General features: G+C 47.8%; 1 protein-coding gene across 2 annotated transcripts in view; it reads right to left on the minus strand.

Annotated features, from left to right (window-relative positions):
* HECW2 (HECT, C2 and WW domain containing E3 ubiquitin protein ligase 2) overlaps window positions 1-20,221 on the minus strand; it is a 260,292-nt gene that overhangs the window by 170,487 nt on the left and 69,584 nt on the right. For both annotated transcript variants that reach the window (XR_013814098.1, XM_079782596.1), the window contains exon 2: window positions 7,542-7,865. Coding sequence is in view for 1 of the 2 variants with exons in the window: in XM_079782596.1 (XP_079638722.1) it covers window positions 7,542-7,830 (289 nt within the window). In the remaining variant the exon portion in view is untranslated. The remainder of the gene's footprint in view (window positions 1-7,541; window positions 7,866-20,221) is intronic.

Consider the following 20,221-nt stretch of genomic DNA (forward strand, 5'->3'; position numbering starts at 1 on the left):
TGTTGGGCAGATCCTGAAGCTGATGCGGAACGACGGCTCTGAGCAGGAGTGGAATGTGCCACCGTGGGGCCAACGCACCGAGGAGCTGGTGTAAGAGTCCCCAGCTCTCTCCTCCCTTGACACCTGCTTCTTTGTGTTCCAGACGGTGTGATGACAAGATGGCTGAGCCTCCCATCATCCAATTTGGCAAAAATCAAGAGGGTGGTGAGCCTGCATCGCTAAATGACAGTACAAAGCAAGACCCTGCCAACCCAGGCTGGCCACACAGCATCAGCAATAAATCGCCTTTTGTTCTCTAAGCCGCTGAGGTTTCGGGATTAGCTCATTTCTACGGCACAGGCCGACCGATTCTGACTAACACAGGGTTGGGCAAACATACTGGCAGGTGTACATTGTGAGTATGGGGAACAGTTTAGTCTTGCGTTATCACTTTATTGTTGTAGGACTTTCCATAAGAACAACTGTAAACCTACTTTTGCCCCACCCTGTGTAACGAGGGAACAGAAAGTACTTCGGAGTGAAGTTGTTCCAAAACCATTTCATGCCCAAAGCTCTTAACTTTCTACAAGCATTTTTAAACTTTCAAGGCGTGACCTGAAACAACTCTTCTTTGGCAGTAACCACGTAAAAATGCCCATTGAGCTCCAGAACGGACACACTCTCCACCGCATGTGACAGCTATTCTGAAAACCACACGCCCGGCACACAAATCCTTCGTTCCATTTGACTGACTTTCGGATGAAACTACAGTGTTCGCCTTACCTGGAAAATCCTGTTGGTGCAGCACCTACGGAGTACTCAAGTTTAAGCACTGCATTGTTTAGCATTGATCCTTTAAGGGCTATGTGATCCCGAGTGCTTTGTGTCACAGGAATGGATTTTGCTTCCTGTTACAGAAGGGGACACCTTAACGTGGAAATCTCTTCTTGTGATTTCATTCTGTGGGTGAGCTTGTACTTCAGCTTAAGACTCCCAGGAAATGACTTTATGATTATTACGAATAGCCAAAATAATGATGAGAGTACCTTACCATGAGCCCCACAGCTTTATCACATTATCTTACTTAATTCTCATGATATTGGTATTTTTTAAAAAACATTTTTTATTCTTTTTTTTTTTTTTTTTTTTTTTTTAGAGAGAGAGGAAGGGAGAGGGAGGGAAACATCGATGTGAGAGTGAAACATCAATCAGCTGCCTTCTGCACACCCCCTACTGGGGATTGGACCTGCAACCCTGGCATGTGCCCTGGCCAGGAATCAAACTACAACATTTTGGTGCATGGGACGATGCCCAACTGACTGAGCCACACCAGCCAGGGCCTACTGGTACTTATCTTAGTCTTTTTATCTTATAGGTTAAGACACTGTGGTTTTAAAAGGTTACATAATTGACCAAGCTAGTAAGCAGTTTGGATTTACTAGTCTGTCTACAGAGCCTGTGCTCTTAACCACTGATAACAGAATTTCTCCAAGTGTGCTGCATGTAAGAGAAAACTATAACTAACACAGATAACTTTCCCCAAGCCTTATTGCTTAGGACCGTGAACGGCAAAATGTGGCTCGCGAGCCACATGCGGCTTTTTGGCCCCTTGAGTGTGGCTCTTCCACAAAATACCACGGCCTGGGCGAGTCTATTTTGAAGAAGTGGCGTTAGAAGAAGTTTAAGTTTAAAAAATTTGGCTCTCCAAAGAAATTTCAATCGTTGTCCTGTTGATATTTGGCTCTGTTGACTAATGAGTTTGCCGACCACTGACTTAGGACAATGTCAAGGTAGATAACCACTTGTTTTGTTTTCATCTGGTAGTTTAAAAAAAATAGTAACAGCACAGGTGATAATCCAGTATTGCAAAAATCATGAAGGTGCTGAGCAGATAACCACAGGTTAGAAAACAATGGACTACGTGTTCCAACACAGAGGGGAAGCGGGGAAGACTGGGACACCAAACTCAAGTCCCAGCCTCGAAGGCCTCCAACTAGCTGTATGGCATCACCCTTCCGGATCTTTCCTTGGTAAGGTTTTTTTGTTGTTGTCGTTAATCCTTACCGGAGGATATTTTTCCATTGAATTTTTTTTTTTTTTTTTGAGAGAGGGAAAGAGGGAGGGGGAGGGGGAGGAGGAGGGAGAAAAGGAGGGGGAGGAAGAAACATCGATGTGAGAGAGACCAGAGCCACATGCCCTTGACTGGAATCCAACCTGGACCCTTCAGTCCACAAACTAACACTCTATCCACTAAGCCAACCCGGCTGAGGCCTGTATCTTAGTGTTTATCCATAAAACATCAGCTAACACGTTGGGATTTTAGATCTATAAAATGTTATGACCTTAGAACATGCCTTTGAAATAAGAGGCACCTTTACTTTTTTATATCCTTTATGTACTCATGCTCCCCTCCATTTACCTATTCGACTTGTGCCTCTCTGCAATAGAAATAAATAAGTAAATGAATAAAATATAGGATCTTAATGCCTTGGCTAACTAATGTGACCTTTCCTTATTTTACCATCCAAATGCAAAGACACGTGGAAAATGTCAAAAGCTCTCACAAGCCGTGGTATTCTTTTAAGGCAGTGTCAAAACACAGTTGTTCTGCCACTCACCTCTGAAGATATGGAGATGTGGGCACTGAGGTATGTACTCCAATGTGGTCCAGACAAATGCTGGTCAACTGCACGTGACTGGGCCCCTGACAAGATAAGAAGCTTAGCCAGAAGATGAAACACCCACATCAAGCCCGTTATTTAGTTTAGACGATTTTTAACAGCACGAGTTTCTAAACGAGGGAAGCAGCTACACGGTCCCCCATTCTGGAGCAAGTTCCTTATTAACGACAAACTGGTGGCCGACCAGCACCCTGAGGAGCGCAGGGGTACAGCGCAGGCGGTACCGCTAACGCTCACAGTGCGCGTCCTCCCAGCGCGGTCCCTGCGCGTGAGGTCGCCTGCAGAGGAGAAATGGCAACGGAAGCCTTCAGAGGTGTTTTCCTTCTGAACAGTCAGAAGAATCAGCCCAAGACCAAGCATTCGGAGGAGTTAGAGGTGAGCCCGAAACAGTCATACGCTCCGCGTCCTGCTTAATGGGTGTCCGTTTACTTCTCAGGGAAAGCGTCTGAGCTGGGCACCCTAAGTGTTCCTGCACAAAACAACACACGTGGCTCTGTGTACTCAGTGGGCTGAGGCGGCGGCGATGAGGAGCACTGTCCAATGTGTGAGGGGTCCATTCTCACGCGGAAGACCAACGATAAACCATAAAGCTAGCGATTTCCAAAAGCCACGTCCAAGGCCTTCCTTGTTGTAGTTTGGAGCTCCAGGGCCAGCACAGAGCTACGCTGCAAGTCTCGGGGTCTCTACGAGAAACGGGAATCAGCATCCGCTTCCAGAGCCGTGTTTACACCCAAAGTTTCCCCAGATGGTGTCTTGATACTTTCAACTGTTTTTTTTTTTAAATATATATATATTTTTTAAATATATTTTTTTGATTTTTTACAGAGAGGAAGGGAGAGGGACAGAGAGCCAGAAACATCGATGAGAGAGAAACATCGATCAGCTGCCTCCTGCACACCCCCCACTGGGGATGTGCCCACAACCAAGGTACATGCCCTTGACCAGAATCGAACCTGGGACCTTTCAGTCCGCAGGCCAATGCTCTATCCACTGAGCCAAACCGGTTTTGGCTTAAATATATTTTATTGATTTTTTTTACAGAGAGGAAGGAAGAGAGATAGAAACATCAATGAAAGAGAAACATCGATCAGCTGCCTCTTGCACACCCCCTACTGGGGATGTGCCCACAACCAAGGTACATGCCCTTGACCGGAATCGAACCTGGGACCCTTCAGTCCGCAGGCTGATGCTCTAGCCACTGAGCCAAACTGGTTTCGGCACTTTCAACTGTGTTTCTTCGTATTCCCAGCAGGACCTATATCCTGCCTGAAGTGGCTAGGGAAATATTTATGTTTCTGATCCAGGACGATCTATTTTCCCTCCAGATGAGGAGTGCTGAAAGTCAGCTGGAGTTGAGTTATATAGTGTAAAACATAACAATTCGCCAAACAAAACCAAAACTCAGAGGGAGGCGGGTGGGGGGCATCTGTAAGAGCATCAACAATAAAATAAAATAACTCAGACTTGTAGAGAGGCAGAAAAACGAAGCCAAGAGAAACACAATCAAAACGCAGAGCGTGCCAATCAGCAACACCTCGCCCGCACCATGCTCTCCCCAACCCTTCCCCTCGGGGACTCCTGTCTATAGAGACCACTCTCTGTTCCACAAATAAAACGCAGCGTTGCTAGGAGACAGCCCAGATTCTCAGGACACAACCTAAGGGGAGCGGCTGCTTCCCACCACGCGGTATAGAAATCTGAAGCTATTCCTGTCGCCCGTGCTGCTGTTACGAAACCCACACTCTCAGCACATCTATTTCACGGAGCTCTCAAGAGCTGTCTGGCCTGACACCCTTAGATCTGACGTAACTGGGACCCCAAAACCCTGTTCCCCATCCCGGCCTTGCCTTGTTTTTCCCTTTCCTTTCAGGCCTTCTCCAAACGGAGCAGCATCTCCCCCGTCTTCATTTCACAACGCCCAAGACAACGTGTCTGTGTTCAAGTTACCAGTGGCTCCTTTGAAAGATCCTTCCTACTATGAGGAGTCCTAGTCAACTTCTCAAAGTTTCCCCATGACTTGGAGTTACTGTTTGCAAAGCAACTTTTGCTTGGTCTTTTTTAAGATAACTTAGCCATTGTCGCCTCTATCAAAGCGTCCCCAGGCGCTCTCCCCGAAGTAGCAACTACCAAGGTAGCCCACTCACTCCCCGCCCTGCCTCTGAAAGCAAGTGGCATATCCCCTTCGCCCTTCCTCGTCTTCCCGTCCAGCCACCCCAGCAGCTCAGGCAGGAGTAACTGCTGGGATGAGAAAGCCTCACGAATCATCACGTACACAAAGAGGGGAAGACTTTCGAGCAGACACCAAGAACTCTGCAGCACCAGCCCAAGCTCTTTCTAACTTTCTTTATGTCATCCTTAGCTTGTGTTCCTCTTGATGGATGCCGTACGGTTGCCACATGGAGACAACTTAAGATATTACATCCTGCCCTGGCTGGTGGCTCAGTTTGTTGGGTGTCATCCTGTGCACCAAAAGGTTGCTGGTTCGATTCCCGGTCAGGACACATGCCTGGGTTTCGGGCTCGATCCCCAGTTGGGGGCATGCAGGAGGCAGCAGATGGATGATTGTCTCATCAATGTTTCTATCTCTCTATCCCTCTCCCTTCCTCTCTCTCTAAAATCAATAAAAGCGTATTTTTTTTAAAAAAAAAAAAAAAGAGATTTATGTCCCAATTCTACTTTCTGAGCTCAATCCTTAGATTAACTCCAGATTTAAAACTTTGACTCTATTTCTGCCTCTAGAAAATTATACATAAGAACACAAAGATGTTGTGGCTCTGGTCACTCAGAGATGAAATGAATTCTTTAGTTCCTTCTGGAATTAATCTAGATCGAGAAATATAACAAGTGGGGTGGGGAAACACAGAGGAAGGCGGGAGGAAGTCTGGAGTAACAGGAGTCAATGTCTGAAGTGATTCCAGCATCTCACAGATTGTCATTCACACCCACGAAAAATCATCCCATATAAAAAGATCATCCCATATAAAAAATAAAACTGATTATGTCCCAACGCAATCTATAATAATAAAAGCGTAACATGCAAATCGACCAAACGACCAAACAGCAGACAACCGTCCAGACGACCACACTATGACACCCACTGGTGCCAGACCAGCCAAGGCGTGTGCGATGTGATTGGTCGGGGGCCTGGCAGTCGCCCCATGATCACCCTGCAGAGGGAGGCCCAGGCCACCGACCAGCGGGCTGTGGCGGGTGGGCGGGGCCTCCCTCTTTGGGGACGATCCATCGTGGGGCTCCTGGACTGTGAGAGGGCACAGGCTGGGCTGAGGGACCCCCACCCCCGCCAAGTGCACAAATTTCATGCACCGGGCCTCTAGTATCACATAAAAAGCACTTAAGAAAACACAGTCTGCTCTTTGTAGTCCCATAGTAAGCACTGCGAAATCTAAAATCAGAGGGAAGGAAAAAGCATTATGAGAAAAGTAAAAAAGAAAAAAGTTTATAAAATCCAAAAGGGTGAATTTACTAAAAGCCAAAAGAGTTACTGCCAAAAAGTAAAATATTTTGTGAACCTAACAGGTACCATAAATGAAAATGTAATGTTTCCATCATGGAACCGCCTCACTTTGAAAGTGTATTTAAACGCACTTGGGAAAAACGCTGGGCACTGAAGACTTCGCCCCTACTGTTGTCATAAGAGAGAGAGAAAAAAGAAAAATGCACTGATGGTTTTTGTTGTTTGAGATTTCTTGCTATCCGGCATGATTAAACATTTAGAGGTACAAAAGTAAATACCAACGAATTACTTTAAAATTCCTGGTCCCGGAGACACATAAAGCACAGCGGACTTAACACGAACACAATTTCAACAAGGATGTCTGTCACTTTGCCTCAAACGGGGTTTCCCAACAGGGGCACAGCTGACACTTGGGGACAGGTAAGTCTGTTGTGAGGGGCTATCCTCCGCATCTGAGGAGACTGGGCAGCATCCCTGGTCTCCCCCCCACCCCCCACCAGCTGTACCCACCAGAAACGAGTCCAGACATCGCCCAATGTCCTCCAGGAGCAAAATCGCCCCTGGCCAAGAAGCACGGCCACAAACAGGTCTTCCCCCGCTAATTTATTTATTACAAAACCCCCCAAAAATGCTTGGTTTATAATCTACATGGAAAGCAATGACGTCTTTCTAATAAAATAACTAATGTTAATTTTTTATTATTATTATTCCCTTCATTCCATGAACACGTTCGCCAACGTTGGGGAATGTTAGATTTCATTGTCAAGTTTGGTTTAGATTTCCTATCCGGCTGGTGAGAAAGTTTTGACCTTTGCTTTCCAATAAGCACACTTTATATGTTCTGGGACACACTATTCATCACTCACCTCCCTATGAATACAAATGAGCTGAAGAGAGCGGGGACACGTTTATGAAAACAAAGAGCAACCTATTTCTAACTCATATGTTAGAAGAATAGGACACTCTTCACCTGATTGACCGGGGACACATCAAGGAATTCTGAAGTAATGCTTTAGGCTGCACGTTGTTCTTAATGAGATGCAACCTTCAGAAAACACAGAGCCGTTCTTCAGATCAGTTATACCGAGCTCTAGATTGTCTTCTCCGTCCGTTTAAAAATACCCACAAATGATAGCCACCTCTTTCCAAAGTGGAAGTATCCCTCCAGGGTGACATGAAGTTTTAAACAGGAAAGAACTGTACAACCTGCAGATCTGGGGATTTAACTAGGAGAGAGATGTGACCACAGAATTCCTACCAGCGAAGGTATTTCCGCTGCTGTCTCTCCTCCTCCCGGCCGGGAAGGCAGACCTGCCAGGCCCTGCTGTCCTGGAGGGTTTCCCTGTGTGAGTGGTTTACAGGAGCAAACACAGAAAAGCACAGTGTCGCCGCGGAGCGCGACTCACCGATGTGGTACAGGCCGATCCAGTCGCTGGGGTCCACCTCCTCCTTGATGTCCCAGAAGAGGATGAGGTTCTGGGCGCGGCCCAGCGTGTACTCGTACATGCTGGCTGTCAGGCTGGAGCGGCTCTCGGAGGTCACCAGGTCCGTGTCGCTGTTGGCCCGCTGCAGGGCCATGTTCTCGGGCCTGGAGCCCTGGGCGAGGCTCTGCAGGTTCTCGGGGCTCAGCGTGTAGCGCATCTGGGGGTTCCGCCGCCGCACGAAGAGCAGGTGCTCCCGGGCCGAGCCGGCCATGCCGCCCGCCGCTCCGAGGGTGGCGTCCTGCACAGCTGGGGACAGACAGACAGACAGGCACACAGCGTCAGGCCGCAGCACGGGAATCGGGCTGAGCTCCCCGACAGAAAGCCTTGGGCGAGGGCGCGGCCCTGCACTAATCCCCGGCTGCCAGAACTAAGCCCGGACTCCGCTGTCAACGATGGCGTCAGAGACAGACAGCTGAGGTCAGAGGATGGCGAGGCCCTCGGCCCAGCTCCGCCCAGCAGGTCAGGAGGCAGGGGTTCCCCAGCCATCCCTGTAGGTGTGTCCTTTCTCCCTCAGGAACGGCATCCTCCTCCTCCACCCCCACCCCCCACCCCCCATCACATAAGTATGTGCTGCTGCTATTACATTTCAAAACAGCAGGACAGAAAAATGTGGCACCTGCGAACGGGTGAAACAGACCACTGAGGACAAGTTCACTTGCTGGTTTCCATCACATGGGAATGTCACTCACTCAGGTCTTTCTCAGGAGCCCCGCCCGTAACCACAGAGGCTGTCAGAGTGAAAACGACAGCACCCGCCATACACACACACACACACACACACACACACGGCACTTACTCTTTCTAAGACATTCGCAAGTATGTACAAGTTATGTATTTGTTCATTTAACTTATCTTTATTGTCGGAAGTTTTACAGATGTTCCCCTTTTTCCCCCCAATGACCCCGGCCACCCCACCCCGCCATTCCCGCTCCCCAGGCCTTCACTGCACTAGAGTCTGTGTCCAGGGGTGATGCATACATGCATGGAAGTTCTTTGGTTAATGTCTTCCCACCCATCCCCATCCCGGCCCCCCTTCCCTCTGAGGTTCGTCAGTCTGCTCCATGCTTCCATGTCTCCGGATCTGTTTCATCTTACTTATATGTGGAACCTAATGAACAAAATAAACTGACAAGCGAAAGAGATCCATACACAAGTTATTGGTAAGTCCTGAGTTTATAAATCCATCGCTTCATATATTTACATTCCACCCTGCCTGGAGAGATTCGCCTACGGAATGGAGGTAACGTTGATGTGCCATGCAAGACCACTGTGAGGAGAGAAAAATCCTAAGTGCGGGTTCAATGAAAAGCCACTGTTGCTGATAGGGAATACAGTCAGTACCACCATCACAACTACGGGCGGCAGCATGGTTACTGGACTTCTTGTGATCTCTATGTAAGGTACATAAATGTTGAATCGCTATGTGATACACCTGAAACTAATACTGTATGCCTATCATAATCCTCTAAAAAATTTTTAAAAGCAACTACTGTTATTTTAATAGGAAGATATTATAATCACTGAATTAATGCCTTATTTAGTTTGGAATAGCTCTCTCTGGCCTAGAGACTCTGAAGAGTAATACTCGGTCTTGAAAAACAGCTAACAGACATTAAATGCTAAAGACACCCCAATAAATTTAATTTTTTTAAAAAGGAAGCAATTAAAAATAAAGACCCTCTTTACACACGAAAAATCACTATCAGCTCTCCCTCGTGCTGGCTGACCCCAGGCTTCAGGAAAAGGAGAAAAGCAGCCCACCCCCACAGAGCCGCCCTAGTCAACGTGGCTTCCGGCTCCCAGAGCTCAGGCATCCGCTACATCAGGACCCGCGGGCCTCTGAGTTACAACTCGTGACTCAACCCCAGCAGATAAAGAACGGTTTCTACCTAAAAATGCAAATCCGACTTCCAAACAGCCCACCTCTCCCAAATTGGTGACTGCACATGGTGAGGTGCGAGGTTAGAGAGAGAAGGGAGGAGGGGGGGGGGTCTGCGGCACAGAACGGGGAGTCAGTCAGTGGGAACCTCACCAAAGGTAATGGGCACAGACCCCCCCACCAGGGTCTAGAGCAGAGGAGTCCACTAGGAAGCTTATGCCTGGGAATCTTGATCTGAGCACATAGTAGGGCTGATGGTCAGAGGAGGAAAGCAGAGGTGGGGAGCCAATTAGCAGCTAATTAGTTCGTTAAGGCATCCGGCACTGAATGCTGAAGAATGGACTTTAGCTACACAAAAAGGGAATATAGCAATCAGCAAAATTAAAAAAAAAAAAAAGTGCCCAAAGACTTGGCAACAGATGGAATACAGGGGGTAAAAGTGAAAAAGAAATTAGGACTAAATTCTGGATTTCCCATCTAAGTGACAATAGAATTCCAGAGACGTTGGTAAGGCTGAGAAGAGTTAAGACCATGTTGGGTGAGTTTGCAGTCAATGCAATACATCCCAGTAACTATGTCCCAAACACTCCCGTGAGGGTGGGCGCGAGTTCCTGGTTATTGTGAGGCCAGGGATAAAACAAATATTCAAATGTAAGTTTCTGCTTCATAACAGCCTCAGTATTTACTAATTAAAATTGGCCCTGCCAATGAATCTCTAAAAGGCTTATTAGGTCAGTGTTTAAAAACATCATTAGGATGTTTTCCTTTACACAACTTAGATCAACAGAAAATAAATAAAATCAGAATGCTTAGACTATAGTGAGCGGCTATTACCAAACCTGCTTTGCAAAATTTAATTTTTCCGTCATAGGAAAGGTAATGCCCAACACCATGCAAAAGTGAATTTGCAAAGTCTCATAAAAATGAAAAAGAAAATCAAACCACTCTACATTTTATAGTTCAAAATTGTAGCCTAGAACTACCTTAGTCAATGCAATGTTCGCATATGAAAAAACTAGCGCCGCTCAAACAACCAGCATGGCTGCTTTTCTTCATTTTTTCCTACTGGAATCTAAAAATTCCTGATGGGCTTCTTGGCTTCAGACCTAGGCCTTCTGCAATGAGAAAGGCAAATTTTCTTCAGAATATTATCCATGCTCTTCTGAAAAGCTCAGAAGATAAACCACGTACTAAGGAAAACTGAGTCGTCCCCACCATCTCTGTTAAAGGGAAAGCAGTTCTTTAAAGCTCTTAGATAACCCCCTCCCCACCCCCGTGGCACCCTCTGTGCTCTCTGTCCCTTCCCAACGGACACAATGTCCCAGCAGGCAGCTCTTCCCCAAAACCCTCCCCTAATCGCGATGAGGTCTGCACTGCGCTGCTCCCCCCCAGCACAGACACCGGCCTCAACAACACGGAGCATGCCGCCCCTTTTCTTCCCGAGGTCAGGAGAGATGCATTACTAAGCAAACTGCAAAACACCTGAGTAAACAACTCCGCGTCCAAAGCAGCAGCTTCTGTTTAGAAGACACAGGCAGTAGCAGATGACAAAGACACGAAGCAAGTGTTTTCACTTAAAATACTTCCGCTAAAGCATTTGGAGGTCAATGTCCATTCACTAAACCTCCCCTGAAGGGAACACATTCGTGATCAAGTGATTTTTACAGACTGGAAACGCACCCCAGAATCTTAACCTATGCTGGGCATCCTATATAATAAAGAGGTAATATGCAAATTGACCCTCACGCCCTCACAAGATGGCTGCCTACGACCAGGCTAGCAGGGGGGTTAATGAGTGACGACCAAACGACTGAACCAAGCAGGCTGTGTGGGGCAACCAGGCCGGTGGGGGGGGTGTAGTTGGGGGCGACTAGGCCAGCAGGGGGGGCAGTTTGGGGCAATCAGGCCAGCAGGGGGCAGCAGTTAGGGGTGACCAGGCCGGCAGAGGGGGGCAGTTGGGGGCAACCAGGCCGGCAGGGGGGGGCAGTAAGAGGTGACCAGGCCTGTGGGGGAAGGTGCAGTTGGGGGCGACCAGGCTGGCAAGGGGGGGCAGTTGGCAGCAATTAGGCTGGCAGGGGGGGGCAGTGAGGGGCGACAAGGCAAGCGGGGGCGGGGGGGCAGTTAGGGGCGACCAGGCCAGCAGAGGGGGGCAGTTGGGGGCGACCAGGCAGGCAGGCAGGTGAGCAATTAGGAGCCAGGGGTCTAGGATTGTGAGAGGGATGTCCGACTGCAAGGGGTCCCGGATTGGAGAGGGTGCAGGCTGGGCTAAGGGGACTCCCCCTCCCATGCACAAATTTCATGCACCAGGCCTCTAGTTGATAAATAAAACCAATAATAATAATTAACATCCTGTTTCACCCTTCAAATTCCAAAAACACCACACATACACACACACACACACACACACACACACACAACCTTGTTCAACTACACTCCGCTTCAAACTCCATGTGTGTTTTACTACATACATGAGAGAAACAAAGGGGGAAAATCTATTTTGATGTCAAAAGACACTGAAGACCATTAGCCTGCAGAAGGGAGGGATGGGAGAGATCTAGGAAAACGGAGACCCATCAATGCCAGCTGGCATCTGAGACAAAGAAATCCATTCCCAAACTGTCAACCACGGACCCTCCACAGTGGGCTTCCCCTGTGTCCACTGCTCAGAGGAAGCAGTCATTCCTCGGTGTGCGTCACACATAACCGTAACCCGTGCTGAGCTTGCCCGGCAAGAGGGTGCTGGTAAAGCCGGTGAGGCCAGAAGAATCTCTCGGAGACAACCTGCCAGCGAATGCCGTGCCTTCGGGGCATCCCACAGGGAGCCCGGGCTGAGGAGGCCGCGAGGAGGCCGCCCTCACTTCTTCCTCCAGGTGGGAAGTGTCAGAAAAAGCGCAATTTTCCCTCCAGGCCGCTGCCCTTTGAGAAAAGGCTCTTCTCCCCGCAATTTTATCAAATGATGCCTGATGATCCGCAACAATTCTACAGACACCGAAGGCGGTGGGCGAGAAGTGGTGCCTCAAAAGGAAGTGAGCTGTTCCTAGAAGAAGAGGAAATGAACGCTGCACAAAAATAAAGGAAAATGAAAAAACAACAACTCACTAACAAAATGTCAGCGTCCAAAGGACAGATCATTAAATAAGAATATAGGATAACGAGGAGGGTGGGGAGGGGCTGGGGCTGGGTGGGGAATGGGAGATATCAGTAATACTATCAACAATAAAAAATACAGTTTAAAAACTTTAAAAAAGAATATAGGATAGTGAGTGTGGGAAAAACGAAGGCATCACCTTACTCATTTATCTCCATAGTGGAGGACAGATTATCAGAAGTCCCTTAATGGAATGATAGTCATTGGCATAGACACCAGTTTTTTAAAACATCGATCTATACTTTTTAAATGCTATTAAAACAAGAAGAGCAAAACTTCATCTCAAGAATCATTTGTAAACATCATGTCACATTAGGAAAATGGAATCCAAAGCTTCCTATATTTTCAAGACCTTGTTAAAATTCCACCTATTTTTCAGTAAGTACAGAGGAAATGTCATGGTCTATCCAGGTGTTAATAAAAAGAGAAAGATTCTTTGTTTTTATATCCAGTCCTGTGGGTGGTTTGCTTGTCTATTCATAAGTATTACCAGTTATGTGAGGGAAATGGAATCAATTCATTTTAGAGTCATCTCTTCTGAAAGACATTAAACTTTTACTCCCTCTATATCCTTAGGGGGAACAATGTCTTTTTTCTTTTGCATGAACACATCCCAAAGCATTATCTTCAGTAAAGCTGCAGATAATTGCCAATAGTTGGTCTAAGGCAGTGGTTGGCAAACTCATTAGTCAACAGAGCGGTAAACCGCGGCTCGCGAGCCGCATGTGGCTCGCGAGCCGCAGTTTGCCGACCACTGGTCTAAGGCATTCAGCTATTTCAGAATTCTGCATTATTTTGTGTGGGTTGAAGCACATTTGTGTGGGAAAGTGTTCCTTGCAAAGAGAAACCACAAAACATAAGCTTCTAGTTACTGAGTGTCGAAAGCTGCTAGAAAAGATAACCAACTGCGTTTAAATACAATTGTTTATTCCATAAAACACCAGCGCTCACACCTATCTAAACACTCGTGATTGGAGCCTGTACTCTATACCCACAGAAGACATCTTTAAACCTGCACGCTCCTCCCTTTCCGTTCCCACTGCCACAGCAGCACCAAGCCAAGTTCACGTCCTACGTCTAGACCAGTGGTCGGCAAACTGCGGCTCGCGAGCCACATGCGGCTCTTTGGCCCCTTGAGTGTGGCTCTTCCACAAAATACCACGGCCTGGGCGAGTCTATTTTGAAGAAGCGGCGTTAGAAGAAGTTTAAGTTTAAAAAATTTGGCTCTCAAAAGAAATTTCAATCGTTGTACCACATGATCTCACTAATTTGTGGGATCTAATGAACAAAACGAATTGACCAACAAGATAAGACCCAAAGCATGGAAGAGACGGACATATCTCCATGTAGGGCTGGGGGGACGAGGAGAGATGCCCCAAAGAATGTATCTACTTATGTGCATAGCCCACGGACACAGGCAATAGGGAAGTGAAGACCTGGGAGGGAGGCGTGCTGGGCAGAGGAGGGGTAAGCGGGGGAGGAATGGGAGACATCTGCAAATCTGTCAACAATAAGATAAAGTAAAATAAAATGGCCCTTGCTACAGTATAGAAAGAAATAAAAATCAGCCTACAGCAAAGACACTGAGAACAAGCAATTGCCTTCGATACTATAAGACGTAAGTACACAAGTCAGTAAGTGCTCACGACAGGAAGCGGTCAACGGGGGCTACAGAGTTTACGGCAGGCCTAGTGAGGAAATGGAGCTGGGCTTGGAAAATACGAGAAGACCCTGGACATATGGCCTGAATGCCAGGCCAAAGAAAGAATCCAACTAAAAAGTAAAGAAAGATAGGAATTCTCTTTCACTGACCTCACTCCGGCCCGAACCGCTACCATCTGTCCTCCGGATAGATAACTGCCTCCTTCCCGCTTCCATCCTTGATTTCTTGCTGCATATTCTCAACACGGCAACCAGAGTGATTCTCTTCCCATGTCAGTCAGACCATCTACTCTCTCCCCAAAACCCTCCAGTGGCCACCCCTACCCCAGAGTCAAAGACAAAACCCTCACAACGGCCTACAAGGCCCACGTGATCTGGCCCCTGGTCCTCTCTGGCCTCCTCTGCCACTACCCTGGTCCCACTGCTGCACCTAGGAGGCACCAGCCACACCAACCTCAGGGCCTTTGCACCTGCGATTTCCCCTGCCGCCGAAGAGCTTCTCTTCAATGTCCACATGGCTCACTCGGTTACCCCTTCACATTTTGACCAAATGCCACCCTCTCGGCAGGACCTTCCCCAGTCATCCTACGTAAAATTCCAATGGCCCCAACACGACCTACCCCTTTCCCTGCTTTACTTCTCGTCCACGGAACTTTTCATGCTCTAACACCCAGTGTCTCTCACCACTTGAGTGTACGCTTCATGGAGAGTTGGAAATGACGAGCTGATGTTCGCTCTAGTTGGCAACTGTACTGAGATGATTTTCTCGGCAGAGCACCTGGAACAATGTCCATTCAATTGAGTGATGAATTATTGATTTTAGCATCACAAGTGATTTGCCACCACAGTAAGATTTCTACCTGAAGTCCTTTCACTGGTACAAGGCAATGGCTGTGGGCAGAAGCTGCAAACACACCGGTGAAATTTCAGAGTCTGAGATTACCAACTGATGCTCGCCATGATTACAGAGGTCAACAGAAGTCACAGTAGAATAGGAAAAGGGGTAAGGGATGAAATCAAACAATCTACACTAATAAAAGAGAAACATGCAAATTGACCATCACTCCACCACGCCCACCAGCCAATCAGGAGGGAATATGAAAATTAGAAGGACAAAGATGGCGGCCTCCCAGCTGCTCCAGGCGTGGTGGCCGGGCGGGACAGGACGCCTGCTATGAGAGGGAGGGCGGGGGCGAAGGGATCTACAGGAGCGGCACTCAGGCACAGCGAAGACAAAGACTGCAGACTCCAGAGTCTGCAGCGAAGACGAAGACGGCAGACTCCAGCTGGAGTCTGCAGCGAAACAGCGAAGAGGAAGACAGCAGACTCTGGCCGCTGGCCGGAGCGAAGGCCTGGGTCCCAGGTGCCAGAGGAAAACCGGTGCTGGAAGCCAAGGGAAGGAAGGCCTATTGCACGAATCTCTTCATGCGACGGGCCTCTAGTAAGAAATAATCATGTTAGAGAGGGGCGTCCCGTGTAAGTCATAAACACAGCGTGCTAAGCATACCTGATGCTCATACAAATAGTTCTCAATGCCTACTATGTGCCAGGCACTGCTCCACCTCCAGGCTGTGACAGGAAAGACTCCATTCCCAAGGAACTGACAGTCTTAAGGCTTAAAAAATGAAAATTTAAATACTAATGAAAAAGTCACACAATTCCAGAGATTCCCACAGAGAATCATCCAGAAGAACCAAAAAATTAACTGAACATCAACATGCAAAATGTGGGTTAAGGAAAGATGAAATCATCTCTCTTCAGGGTTTCAAGTCCATGTCGTAAATGCAGGTGCGAGCAAGCACCCGCCCCCCCCAGCAGAGCCCCAGTTCTTTCAGTAGCATGACCCCCCTTATCGATGACACCGAGGTTAATCTCCACACAAGCATTAGGATAAACAGGTCTGAAAGCCTTCCCCAGAGGGCTACTTGCCTTTTCATAGCACTGCCGTTTCCAAACACTTTTGACCAAGAAGAGGTCCTTTTTAGCAACAGAGTCATTATCCACCTCCACTCAATTGAGGAGCGGAAGAAGAAAGGAAAAAGAGAAACACAAAACAGTGAACTGAAGACTTTTTCAATGGGTCCCCATTCCACCATTCCTCCCACGCAGTGACAGCTGACGCCTGCCAGTCACGGCCCGGTGCGTCAGTCGGCCGCTCGCGGAATCCCGACAGTCCAACAATGAACGGATTGCAAAGAGGAGCTGCATGAACTAACAAAAGATCAGGAATTCAGAAAAGTCAATGAGAGGGATTTTGGAAAATGACTTGAATCGCATGCCAAGCCACGGATGAACGAGGGTCTGGCAGGGTCAGAAGAGTTGACAGCTGAAGGACAAGAAAGGGAAGAGCAGTCTGAATGTTACAGGATTAGAGGGGCCGTGGGAAGGGATAGACCCCAGTGTAGGGTTTGTAATAGGACTCGCATGATTGTGGTGAGAAAGACAAAGACCAATACGTGTTATCATACCTTTTTCTTGAAAAAATTAACACCCCCCCAACCCTCTAAAAATTTCAACACATCACTTCTTCTGTTTCCTTCTAAGAAGTAAGCCATATTTGTGATTATCATCTACATTTTATTGTGAGATAAACTGATTCTCATGATTCCAACTTTTGTCAACCATCAAACCCTTTCCACCCTATTTTCTATGAAATTTGATTGCCTTTCATAGGCCTGCTTTTCTGGCCTCTCCTGCCCCACCCTCACCCCCACGTTACCTCTACAGCTACCCTGTGATGGAAATGCTCATTCTAGATCTGACTTCCAGACAGAGGCGCCGAGCTGATGGGTGGCAAGCTGAGCCCACACGGACGCCTTTACAGCCTGCCGCCCTCCCGTATGCCAGAGCGTCTCCTGGCTTCCATAACAAGGCCCCATCGCGTGGTACCCAGGGTTTCCCACAGAACTGGGGAACAATGACATCATCTCTCTACAGGGTTTAAAGCCAGTGCCTTCCATGCAGGTGCCGAGCACATCCCGCCCCACAGCCGAGTCCCAGGTCACCGGCCTCGCCTTCCTCCTCCCGCCTTCCCCTTCTCGTTCCTGGTCCACCGCCTGGAGCTTTACAGACCCAGGAAGTCATCGCCTACTAACTTGTTAGGAGCCACAGGTTTGTTATTATCGGTCAACTTGACGAGCCCGTCGTGGTGCTGAGAAGCCGCGATGTCCCTTTCGGGACAGGCTCCGGGGCTCTGCCGCGGACAGAGCAGGTGGCACAGAGGCCGAGAGCGTGGCTTCCTGCTGGGAGCCCTTCCAGAGGGAGACTCGGCCAACATCGCCTCCCCCGTGCCGGTCTCTTCGCACCCACCCATCTTTAAAGGACACCCAATACATATTCCAGAGATCCCCTGAGCAGGCACATGGACACTTGTGCCTAGAAACCCTGCGGTTGAGGGTCAACCTATGAACCAGGAGGTCACCGTCCGATTCCCAGTCAGGGCACAGGCCCGGGTTGCGTGCTAAATCCCCAGTTGATATTTCTCTCTCGTCCATGTTTCTCTCTCTCTCGCCCTCTCCCTTCCTCTCTCTGAAATCAATAAAAACATATTTTCAGAAAGAAGAAGAGAAAGCCCGCAGTAAGCCAGAGGAGCAGTTCCAGTGTCAGTGCTGAGTCACAGGCCGTGGCTTTGAGTTTGTGCTACAGGAAGACGGTGATGGCTTCTTATCCCAGAAACGGGGAAGACAGAGACTGGGGTGCCACGTGGGGGACCCTGCCTGCAGCACCAGCCCCCTCCCCCCGAAGGCACTGACGTGCACACACCGGCTCTCAGTGCCCCACGCTCCCCGCCGACTCCCGGACCCTACGTCCTCACACAGAGCACAGCAGGTTAGCGTCTCTCCTCTCCCCATCCCCCGGAGCAAACGAGAACATACGAATGGAGTAAGGTCTGAGGCCTGGTGGCATGATTGCTAGAGAATAGGTCATTCTTACAAAACAGTGACAGACCTATTGAATTAGGTCATATATCAATTAGAGTTAGATGACTGCAAGTAAAATGGCCAATTTCTTTCTGAAGATGCTGAGAAATTTCATTTGTTTCAATGAGTCCAATTATGTTCTCACTTATTAAATTTATAGAAATTGGATTCCTGCTCCCAAATTCAATATACTATAAGAAAAAGCATTTTAATCCATAGGTTAAAATCTATTCAAATAAATAAATCCATAAATTTTTTTATAAATAAAATTAAATATTTTTTTCTTAGACTGCTACATTATTCAATTTAAAAAGATGCCGTGGCTTTAAATAATAGTTTCAAACAAATTAAATCAATATAACTGGTTGTGATTTGGGGGGTGGGATCTCAAAACTCTATGCACTTATCCGTTACCCCGTTAATCTGATTATTTTAATATGTTTTTATTTATTTCGGAGAGAGGAAGGGAGGGAGAGAGAGAGAGAGAGAGAAATAGCGATGAGAGAGAAACATTAATGGGGTGCCTCCTGCACGCCCCCTTCTGGGGATGGAGCCCACACCCAGGCATGTGCCCCAACTGGGAACCAAAGGAAATCTAACAGGCAACCTCCTGGTGCATGGGACGATGCTCAACCAACTGAGCCACACAGGCTGGGCAGTCTCTGACGGGGTTGATGCTGAGGTCTGTCAGGCAATTAATTACTCCTAAAGAAGACTCTGAAAGAACGGAGCCCACTAAATTAGTAGTTTTAAGTGCGTGTGCTCAACGTCTAAGTAAAAAATAAATAGTCCCTACAGGCTTCAATACCAGCGTAGTCTAAACCCAGGGCGGCTGTGCAATGGAGCATAAGCTTTGCAAGGGTTTCCATCAAAGATTTACGAAAGAAAGAACTTGCTAATTAGGATCTGCATATATGATCACGAAAGAAATATTTTGACTGTTTGCCAAGATTCCTGATTATTAATGGCACTTGATGTTAAAGGCAGCTTTAAAATCTCACCTGCTTTAATTTTCAGTGACAGCTCCCATTTAGTTACTTCACAGAGTTCTCTCTTTAAATAAACCAGGTAATGGAAAACGTCATGTGTAAACCAGGGAGCTGAGCCGGCGAGGTGGGCGCTGCCTGTCAGGGCACATCCAAAGCTCATCAGCGCCCCCTAATGACGGCACACCTCGCCTCTGGGCAGCTCGGTGCAGAGAATCCGTCACTCGGGAGCTTCGTGAAGGGCTCCGGGCAAAAGACGGCCTTGCGTTCCGGCAGCGTGAACCCCGGGTAAAACTGGCCAACCAAATTTCACACAAAAATGAAGAGTTAAGAGAATAAGGAAAATGAAGAGTTAAGAGAATAAGGGAAAAAATACTTTTAGAGCTTTTTTCCAATTATAAAAATAACACATGCCCACCCACTATAAAATCTCAAAAGAGATGAGAAAAGATAACGAAGATAACTATCAGCCATAGTGCCACCACCCAGAGATGCCAGCCCACTGCCCTGTGGTCTATAAACACAGGCACAGCGACTCAGACGTACAGGGAAGACGAGGCCATGCCACAGAGTACCCACTGTTTTGTAACCTGCTCTTTTTCACACAAAACGAATGTCGTGCAGGCATTCGTATTAATACACAGAGCTCCATACCATCCTTTCCAACTGTCATAAGACTTCCCATGGATGAAGTGCCATAATTCAGCTAAACATCTCCCTCCACAGGGCCATTTAGATTCTGGCTATGAACCATACTGTAGACACAGCTCATACATTTATTCTCACACTTGCCTGGTTACGTCCTTAGAAGTGGACTTGCTGGATCGTAGGTGTTGAAGAGCGTTACCACAAAAGCTTTAGAAAGGAGGTGCGAGAAGCATCCCCTCCTACACCTTCAGTGCAGGGGGGCCGGCTAGTTGCTCCCAGACACCTTCACTGACACGGAATGCTTTCCATCCTGGAGGCAGGTCAGTGGGTGAGAGAGCGGGTCCTAGAACCTGCATCTA

This window comes from Cnephaeus nilssonii (genome assembly GCF_951640355.1).
Source record: "Cnephaeus nilssonii genome assembly, chromosome: 10".
Lineage (NCBI taxonomy): Eukaryota > Metazoa > Chordata > Mammalia > Chiroptera > Vespertilionidae > Cnephaeus > Cnephaeus nilssonii.